General features: G+C 48.8%; 1 protein-coding gene across 1 annotated transcript; it reads left to right on the top strand.

Annotated features, from left to right (window-relative positions):
* Positions 1–1,801: 1,801 nt before the first annotated feature.
* Positions 1,802–6,371, top strand: COPRS (coordinator of PRMT5 and differentiation stimulator). Its single transcript, XM_065909216.1, has 4 exons — positions 1,802–1,973; positions 4,537–4,603; positions 4,985–5,206; positions 5,944–6,371. The coding sequence occupies exons 1-4, from the start codon at positions 1,875–1,877 to the stop codon at positions 6,111–6,113; spliced, it is 558 nt and encodes a 185-aa protein (XP_065765288.1). The 5' UTR covers positions 1,802–1,874; the 3' UTR covers positions 6,114–6,371.
* The last annotated feature ends 3,031 nt before the right edge of the window (positions 6,372–9,402 follow it).

The following is a 9,402-nucleotide window of genomic DNA, read 5'->3' as shown; positions in this document are numbered from 1 at the left end:
TATGTACTAAGAATAGTAGTCTTTTTTTTTTTTTTTTCAGAATAGTAATCTTTAGCGTGTGTTTTCTAACAGATAATTTGCTCCCAGCTTTGTATGTGTGTGTGTGTGTGTTGGCGTTCAGAGGTTTTGTATGTGAGTGTGTGATTTCTGTTGTTGAAAACCCATCTCCTGCTGAGGACAACTCTGTTTACCCCAAGCGCTAACTAAATTTTCTACACCACCATTGTGGCCATTTTCCTCAATGCTGGTTTTGATTTACCTTTATTGTGTATTAAATCTCTGTGTGTCAGTCTGCCTCAGGACACCTTTATTAGGAGCTTTCATACCCTAGTGGTTGGTTGTGTGTCATTTATTCTAAAATAAGAAACCTCTGTCTTGTCCGCTAAGTCTTGGGAAGTTCAACATTTAAATCCTTAATGGACTTTTTTTATTTTAGGAAAGAGCACATAAGAGATGAGAGTTAAAAGGGTTGTGGTTGTCCTTCCAGCATGGCTGTGAAGATGGGTCACCCTGGGCCATCACATCCTGTACCTGGTTCTTACCATCGCAGATAATGAAAAGTTCACCCTGAGCTCTGCTGATACGGTGGCTTCCAGCCACATGTGGGGACTTACATGTATTGAAATTAGATAATTCAGTCTTCCATTTACACTGGACACATTTTCAAGTGCTCACCCAGCCCTGTGGTTTCCTGAATAGCACAGATAAAACTTTTATTTCCACCATCAAATAAGGTTCTGCTAGACACTTGACCTAGATCCAGTTAGATCTGGGGAAACTGACTCATGGGTCAGAGCAGAAGACAAATGGTCACACTCTCTTGTAGGAAAGCCTGCATAGAGAAAAAAATGTTACCTATCAACTGTTGGGCTATTTTTCAAATGCCTTATGTAATGTATAGACAACATTCTTTGAGAGATTTGGAGGAATAGTTTAATCTCAGATTGTCATAAAATGGCGTGATGAACAAAGAATCCCAGCTTCCAGCTTTTCTGCTACCTACAGGTTAAGGTGATTATCACACCTTGAGCAGATTTGTTACGGAGGTTCAGGCAGCGCAGGGAAGGAAAGGCTGGAAGGGCTGTCTTTAGAATTTGGTGTTCCCCAGCTCAGGTGCTGCCTAGCGTATGCTGTCCTTGGCTGTAGAGGGCCAGACTTGGAGCACTGAAAGATAGGCGCCTAGGTGAGACTACGGGCACAGTGCAGGATGTTTAGGGTTACTGTGACCGAGTGTCATAGCCTATAAGGGTGTCTGAAATGTTAGAGGAGTTTTGATCAACCTGGCTTGGTTTCTAAATGGGTTAACACAAAGACCTGTCATTAGCTCAGGGTGAGAGTCACTGGGCTCATGAGTTGTCTCATCCATTTGTGGGAGGATTGTAACCTGATTCCAGCCCAAGTTCTAGAGAAACCTGTTAATAGAGAAAAGAAAATGGGATTAGAGCTACAATTGCCTAAAAAGTTTTTAAGCTCTTACCCACTATTTTATGCACTATTAGGTAGACGCGGGTAATTGACTGTTCTAACAGGTTTTGAAGGAAAGCATGTCCATTGTGATTGGGTGGGGGTGACACTCGGGCGTTCCAGACCCAGCTAATCGTTTAGCCTTGGGATCTGCATCGCCGGTGGCTACAAAAATCAGATTTCGGGACGGTTGTGTAGACGGGGCTTTCGGAGGCGGGCACGCCCCGCCCCTTACCCCGCCCCGTCCGTTGCCCCGCCCTTGGTTCCCTCTTGACCCTCCGCGCCCCGCCCCCGGGCCGAGAGCACCCCCGGCTGATTGGCCCTCAACGGCGTATCCTCGGGCTGGCAGCCAGGCCGGCGCGTCACGTGGCCGAGCGGCGTCCTGGGCGCCGAGCCGCGGGCAGACAGGCATGGACCTTCCGACCGCCGGGGCCCAGGCGCTGAGGGCCGTGGAGCAGACGCGGAGTCTGCAGCTGCCGAGCGGGCGGGAGGCGCCCCCAAGCCCGGGGGTGAGCGCGGCGCGGGGCCTGGGCGCGGCCACCACCTGCGGCCGGCGGCGGAAAGTTGTGGGGGCTCGCGGGGCCGGGGCCACGAAACCGGGGAAGCGCTCCCGGCCCGCTTCGGGCAGCCCGGCCGTTTAGGCGCGCGCCCGATCTGGAAACAGCCGGGCCGCGGGACTGCGGGGCGGGGCAGCCTCGAGGACGTGGGTGGGCTCACCGGGCTGGGAGGGCTGGCTGTTGGCTCCAGGGCGCCTTTGCGTCCTTGCCAAATGGGAGGTGATGCTGCTGACCGACAGCTGGGACTGCTGCTGGGGGGCCCGGGCTGGGGCCGGGTGAGGGCGGCGAGGAAAGCGACTTTCCCGGAAGGATCCGTGTCCCATGGTGGGGATGCTCAGCTAAGCCAGAGCACCGGATGATGTCTCCTGCGCGCGCTCCTTTTCACTGAAACCAAAAGGCCGCGTTTGACGCAGGCTTTCTAGAAACTTGTTTTCTTTTGCGCGCCAGACAGCTCCCGGTTTCTCAAAGACCGCTGTTACAGTCATGTCCTGCCCTTGTTCAGTAATCCCTTTTAGACAGCTCTTTGAGGGTAGGAACGCTCTATTTAGTGCTGTAAACCCGGTGCGTAGCGTAGTGCCTGGTACCTTAGACTCGCATATTTATTAACTGGATGGAAGAGGAATGCTTGTCTAAGCATCAGAGACATCCTAACCAAAATAAGATAGGAAAAACGTAGTGGTAGGCTTATAAAGAAAATTACTTTAGCGGGCAGGTAGGATGAGACTGATTTTGTCAGGCCAGAGCAGGAAGGTTCCTGCACTTCCTCTCCAAGATGAGAGGATGGTGGTCCTAGCAGAGGCAGGGAGGTGAGAATGTGCAGGGCAAATGGCTGGGAGCTTGGAGAGATAACTGTGCTGCACACGTTGATAGAGCCTGAAGGGGCGATGTGAATGCCATGGCGAATTTTGTGCTCTAGCAGTGGAGGCCTGTTGAGGTTTCTGGGCAGAGTGGTGATTTCCGGTGTGAGGCTGCGGCCAGATGGGTGAGTGTGGGACCCTGGTGGTCCAGGGGCTAAGACTCTGTACTCCCAATGCAGGGGACGCTGGTGGGGGCTCCCATATGCTGCAACTAATACCTGGTGCAGTCAAATTAAAAAAAAAAAGAAAAAGTGGGTGAGTGGGAAGGCAGTTAGGGAGCTCTAGCAATAGAAGAGGTGAGAAGTTCCACTACTGGTCAGCAGGAGTGACCGGGAGTTGTCACTGACTACTGGAGTTGGAATTAGCTCATTAAATCCAGGTAGGACTAGATTGTGATTAACTGGGGCAGGTGCCAAGCGCAATTTAAATGTACGGGCTAAGAAGGTGGATTTCAGCTCAATAAATGTTATAGTCCTGCTGTGTGCTAGGTGTCTTCATCAGTGTAATCTCATTATAAACCTCCTGCCAGGTTAGAACAATCATCCCCAACTTCCAGAGACGGAAACCCAGGCACAGTGACTGAAATGGTGTCCCGAGTGTATGGGATTGAAGTCAGGTCTTCTCATGCAGGCTGTGAACATTTCTCACCTCACTTAGAAAGAGGTCTTCACAGGTGATACGATTTCAGGAACTCTTTCTTTTTTGTTTTTGGCCGTACTGCCCAGATGTGGGATCTCAGTTCCCTGACCAGGCATTGAACTCATGCCCCTTGCATGAGTCTTAGCCACTGGATTGCCAGGGAAGTCCCAGGATTTCAGAACTTTTGAGCTGTGGGAGCAGAGAAACCTAGTGATGGCTATGAAGGAAGACGGTTTCCCATCAACAACTGCCGATTTCCCTTCAACAACTAAAGCTCTTTTGTCCTCATGTGTCAGTCAAGAGATGAAATTTGATAAAAGAGCCATTAGCTAGATAAAAAGTAAAGGTAAAGATGAACACGGTGGTATCCACTGCGCTGAGGGAACAAAGGGGTGAGATTAGAATGACTGGAATCTACAAGCTCAGAGGAGAATTTCAGAGATCTGAAATTCCAGCCTCTGAGGAGGGGGTACTGTCCTGTCCTGGCTAGTTTGGAGTCTCTGAGCTTGGAGTCTCTGGGCCTGAGGGCCCAGACCAATCAAGAGAGGGCCCGGTGAGGGACTTCCTTGGTGGTTCAGTGGCGAAGACTCTACGCTTCAATACAGGCAGCCTAGGTTTGATCCCTGGTCAGGGAACTAGATCCCACATGCTGCAGCAAAGAGTTCACATGCCAAAATTAAAGATCCCAAGTGCTGCAACTAAGAGATGGTACAGCCAAATAAATATTAAAAAATAAAAACAAGATAGGGCCCAGCGAGGAGACTGGCTCTGTATGTGCTGGCAGACTGTACACTGGATTCAGTAGGCACTCTGTGAAGGCAGTTGATCCTGCCGGCAGGGGTGATGCCCACAGGAATGGGAAGCAGCAAGTCCCAGTGTAACAGGGCATAGTAGAAATGTGGGTTGCTGGGTCCCACCCCAGCGTTGCAAAGGAGGGTCTGAAAGGGTGGATATGGGGCTGAAATACTGGCCGTTCCCGAGATATCCGAGTCCTGGGTCCTTGTTTCTTCTTCCCGCAGGCTGCCTTTGCCCCAACTGACCACTCCAATCAGGAGAGAGCGACTGAGAACACCACAGATCGACTAGGCAAGTAGGCAGCAGAGCCTGGGGTGGCTCTTGGGAGACACCAAGGAAGTCTGTACTGTGAAAGCTTATCATTGCCAGAAGCCCTTTCCCTCCGTGTCATTTAAACCACCTGAAAATACACACTGTGCCTGATTTTCTCATGTGAGTGAAAAGACCTGGTAATGAATGCCCTCGTTTAAGACACAACATCTTATTGAAAATAAATTATCAATCCTACTTGTAAAACTGGGAGCAGAACAACAGTTTTTAAATAAGTGCTCTGGTGGCTAAGGTCCTCTGCCTGCTTGTGACTGTTGCCCTCTCAGGAAGTTTGCTGAACATCTTCCTAGCAGAACATGACCAGGTTGTTTTAAGCTGTTCTTCCTTTTGTCGATTTCTTAGCCAACGGAGCACAGAGCATCCCTCACGATAGTCTTGCCCATGGTGAGGGCACCCATTGTGAAGAGGAAGGCTTTGCTGAAGATGACGAGGATTCTGATGGGGAACCGAGTCCCCGGGAGCTGCCAGAAGGGATGTCCGGCTCTCTACCCAAGGAACAGGCTGGTGATCTTTTTCACGAGGATTGGGACCTGGAGTTGAAAGCAGATCAGGGGAATCCATATGGTAGGTGCGGGGTTTCTGGGGTCCTAGGCCAGGCTCTAGTGCAGTTGGAAAGAATCTGCCTGCCAGTGCAGGAGATGCAAGAGATGAGGGTTTGATCCCTGGGCTGGGAAGATCCCCTGGAATAGGAGATGGCAACCCGTCGCAGTATTCTTGCCAGGAAAGTCCCATGGACAGAGGATCCTGGCAGGCTACATGTAGTCTATGGGGTCACAAAGAGACGCAACTGAGGACACACAGGCCAGGCTCCTGAGACCCTCCTACCAGATTAACCCCTAAACAGTATGGAAGAGGGAGCCACATCTATTAGTTTGCCTGACAGCTCTTACAGGTCTCAAATTTCTGTGACAGCTCCTCTTTCATATTGGAGGTGGGGCTGGGTGGGGGAAGCGCCAATTTTGCATTTTATTTTATAACAGTATGGGTCTGTTTGAATGTTGAAGCAATGTTACTCTCTCCAAATATCTTTGTATGAATGGAGCAGCCGCAGACAGAAGTGCTCTCGTTGCTTTCTCTGCGCTGCTAAAAACCTGTGTCAGAGAAGCGGGACTGTGGGTGGCCTTAGAATGAAGGTGCTTGGGATTCTCCAGCAACGGAAGACGGTGTGCATGCGTGTATGCCCGCCTGTGCATATGTTTAAGCAAAGACGTGCCAGTGTCTGTCCCCATTTGCTATATTTTTGGGTCTCTCTTGTCACACTCCCTCCTTCCTTTTAATCTGTCTTTTAAAATTGCCTGCAGATGCTGACGACATCCAAGGTTGCCTTTCTCAAGAGGTCAGACCCTGGGTGTGCTGTGCCCCGCAAGGAGACATGATCTATGACCCCAGTTGGCACCATCCGCCTCCACTGATACCCCATTATTCCAAGATGGTCTTTGAAACGGGACAGTTTGATGATGCAGAAGACTGAGGGTGTCACTTTTGCCTGGCGGGTGGGTAGGTGGGCCCCTCAGGTCAAGGTCTCCTTTCTTTGAGGTGTGAAAGGTCACATCTGAGGAAACATTCCCAGTCGTCCCCCAGTCGGGCAAACGGACTGGTGTTAAATAAGGTCCTGAGTGCCCTGGTTCTGTTGTTGTTTTTATAAGCTCCTCCTTGGAATGTGTGAGTGTTTATGTCTGTGTTAGGGGGAGGAATCGTGTTCTTTATAAATAAAAGAAGAAAAAAGTCAGTGTGCTTTTGCCTACTTCCTCCCCCTTTTTCATTAGATAATTCTGAGCAAAGCTTCCTCTCCTTCATTTAAAACCCTTCAGTCCATTTTCAGGATTGACGTATCTTGAGATGAAAGATTAAACGACTCTGTGAAGGAAAACAATATTTTAGTTTGGCCTCTGTGGATCTGGTGCTACTGACCAGAAACTGGGACCCAAGAGACGCTGGTGACTTCACGGCTGACTTGTATTCCTGTTGTGGAAAATTGACCATTTACTTAGTTAACAAGGACTTTCTGCAGGCTGGAAAATGAAATGGCAAGTTAATTAAAGCAGCAATTGTATAACCCTCAATTGGCCTGAAAGGATTTTACACTCTGTTTTCCATTTAATCTTCTAATCCTTACAAAAAAGTCACTTAAAATTTTTTTTTTTAATCTCATGTTAGAGAGGAGGAAAAAAGGCCCAAAATGTTTTGACCTCTCCCAGATCACACGGCTGGAGACTTGTGTGACTTGATCTGTGACTTGATCCCACACACGACTCTGAAGTCTTCCCGTGGTTGCCTCGTGTGTGCGTGTATGTGAGCGTGTGAGTCTGGAGGAGGGACCTGGGGGGCCACACCTCAGCAGGTTTGTGATGCCCCAGACCGAGTCAGTCACACTTGCCACTTGGCAGCCTGAGGAATTGTGTCTTACCTCCCTGCCTCCTTAATGAAACTGAATCAAGAAAAAGTTTCAGACTTGAAACCTGAGTCCACTTCAGAGCAGTTAAATGAACAATAAACCATTTAAGCAAATTTTGGAGGGCCCCATAAAAAGTGTGCTGGGCTTCCCAGGTGGTGCTAGTGGTAAAGAACCTGCTTGCCAATGTAGGTTAGATGACAGAAGTGGGTTTGATCCCTGGGTTGGGAAGATACCCTGGAGGAGGGCATGGCAACCCACTCCAGTATTCTTGCCTGGAGAATCCCATGGACAGAGGAGCCTGGCGGGCTACTGTCCATAGGGTTGCAAAGAGTTGGACACGACTGAGCAACTAAGGGTGCATGTGTAAAATGTGTGAATAAGGCAGCACCATATGAGGGAGGGCAGTGGCTTTGACTGTGAGGAGCCCTCATGGCCAAGACTGTCCTAGGGAGAAAAACGGTCTCTTCCGCCGTCCTTCCTGGAGAGACAGTCGTAGACCACACCCCCATACCACTCTTGCTGTACTCCTCCCAGAGCCACGGCTGATGAGACCATGAGTATGTCTGATGTGAAAAGAGGACCTTGAGAAATTGAGCCAAGAAACATTGAGGACTTGGGGACCATGGCAGAGTCACCAAAAAGAAAACTGGTGGTAGGGGCAGGTTATGTGGGTGCGTGTGCAGTTACGAGGCAGCTGAAACAGAAGCAGAAGTCACGAGGTGGGGAGATTCCATGTATGTCGGAGGGAAGGAAGAAAGTAAGAAGCACATGTGCATGAGTAACTGGGCAAAGAAAATTGACAGGCTGCCGTGGTCCATGGAATGTTGGTGCATTTGAACTCTTGTTGCTTTTTAAGTTACTCTCTGCCATTCTTCTCGGGTCTTCCCAGCAATATTCTCTTAAAGACGTTAGAATGGTTTTTACGATTGAAAGTTGGGTATGTCAGGAGAACAGGAAAAGAGGGGAGGGGTTAGTCAGTTGTTCTGGTTTAGGTCTCATTCTGATGCCCTCTTCTAGGGTGGATCAAACAGAAAGGTGTAGACAGGTGGGTGACTCCCCAGGCTGTGAACCCTGGTTATCTCAAGGGGGTGAAGTGCGAGTGAGAAAAAAAAAAGTAGGGACTTGGAAAAATACTAATGATATAATAAGTGAAAATACCAGACTCTAGAACCACTCTGATATTATTGGAAACCTGAAAAAATGGCATATGTAAGGGATAAGGATTAACATGGACAAATGGAAACAATTTGATCAGACAGTGGAGGTGTTGGCAATTTGCTTTTGTATTTTTGTTTTTTCAATATAGATTTTGCAGTGATGTATTTAAAGACACGTTGTTATCCTAAAACAAGATGCCGCCTCTGCCTTGTCTTCCCCATTCTCTGACAAGTATCACAGTATCTGACCCCCTCTGCTGTAATCGCCAGCATTTGGGTCCACTTCCTTCCTCAGGGTGAGAGCTCCCTGAAGGCAGGACCATGTCTGACTCCTCAGCCTCCCTGTTTCTTTAAGACGGTGTATTGAAATAGGACAGAGAGAAACGTCCAGAAGTGGTCAGATTTGCAACCATCCTTTACTTTGAAAGCCTTCAGTCAATGACCATGTGAACTTTGTTCTCCAAACACTATAGAGTGTGTGTATGACAAATGAGTTTGTGATACAGACTATCAGATAAACAACAAATCATGGTTATATAAGAAATAATTGAATAAAAAGGAAATGTCACAGTGACTTCTAGCCAGCATCCTGTAGTGAAGAACTTTCATTTTTGGTACTCAAAAAACACAAACCACAAAACCCAAAGCCAAAAAGCTACTATATATCTGAATCTCTGATTTCTGAGCTGAGAGGTACAATCTCAGAATAGGGAGAGAACATGGATGTTGCTTAGTTTGGCCTGCTCGTGTGTGTAGGAATCATCTCTCCCTACTTCTGGGCACGGGAAGTTCATTCCCTCAGAAGGAGCCCGTCCACTGCTGGTTAGTGCTACTTGCTGGAAAATCCTCTCTGGTATGGAGTTGGAGTCTAGCCATCCGGTGGTCCTGGTCTGCACTGCGGTCCTGATATTTTTTTCCATTGTAGGAAATAAGCACTCTTATCCTCTCTCCAGCTTTTCCTTTTCTAGGGACTTGCAAACATGTGTCAGAAATTGAGAGATTGGGGGAGAGGAAGAAGGTAGAGGGGCGAAGGGGGAGGGGTTGGAGGGGGGAAGTGGGGGAAGGGAATGTTTTGTGGGTTTGGCAGGCATCGCAGCATTGAGAGAGGTTGAACTTGTTCAGTGAGGGCAGGTGGAATAGAAGAGGACCAAGAACAGAACCCTGGGGAGCGTTAGGGATTACCGGGTTGACAGAAGGATCGGATCCTG

The sequence above is a fragment of the Muntiacus reevesi genome, chromosome 18 (assembly GCF_963930625.1).
Source record: "Muntiacus reevesi chromosome 18, mMunRee1.1, whole genome shotgun sequence".
NCBI classification, from domain to species: domain Eukaryota; kingdom Metazoa; phylum Chordata; class Mammalia; order Artiodactyla; family Cervidae; genus Muntiacus; species Muntiacus reevesi.
This window is presented reverse-complemented; position numbering and strand designations above follow the sequence as displayed.

Bases quoted from the DNA above. Each gene is read 5' to 3' on its own strand.
- COPRS (XM_065909216.1), top strand. From the start codon at position 1,875: ATGGACCTTCCGACCGCCGGGGCCCAGGCGCTGAGGGCCGTGGAGCAG. The intron at 1,974-4,536 runs GTGAGCGCGGCG...TTCTTCCCGCAG, and splicing joins AGGCGCCCCCAAGCCCGGGG to GCTGCCTTTGCCCCAACTGA. The intron at 5,207-5,943 runs GTAGGTGCGGGG...AATTGCCTGCAG, and splicing joins AGATCAGGGGAATCCATATG to ATGCTGACGACATCCAAGGT.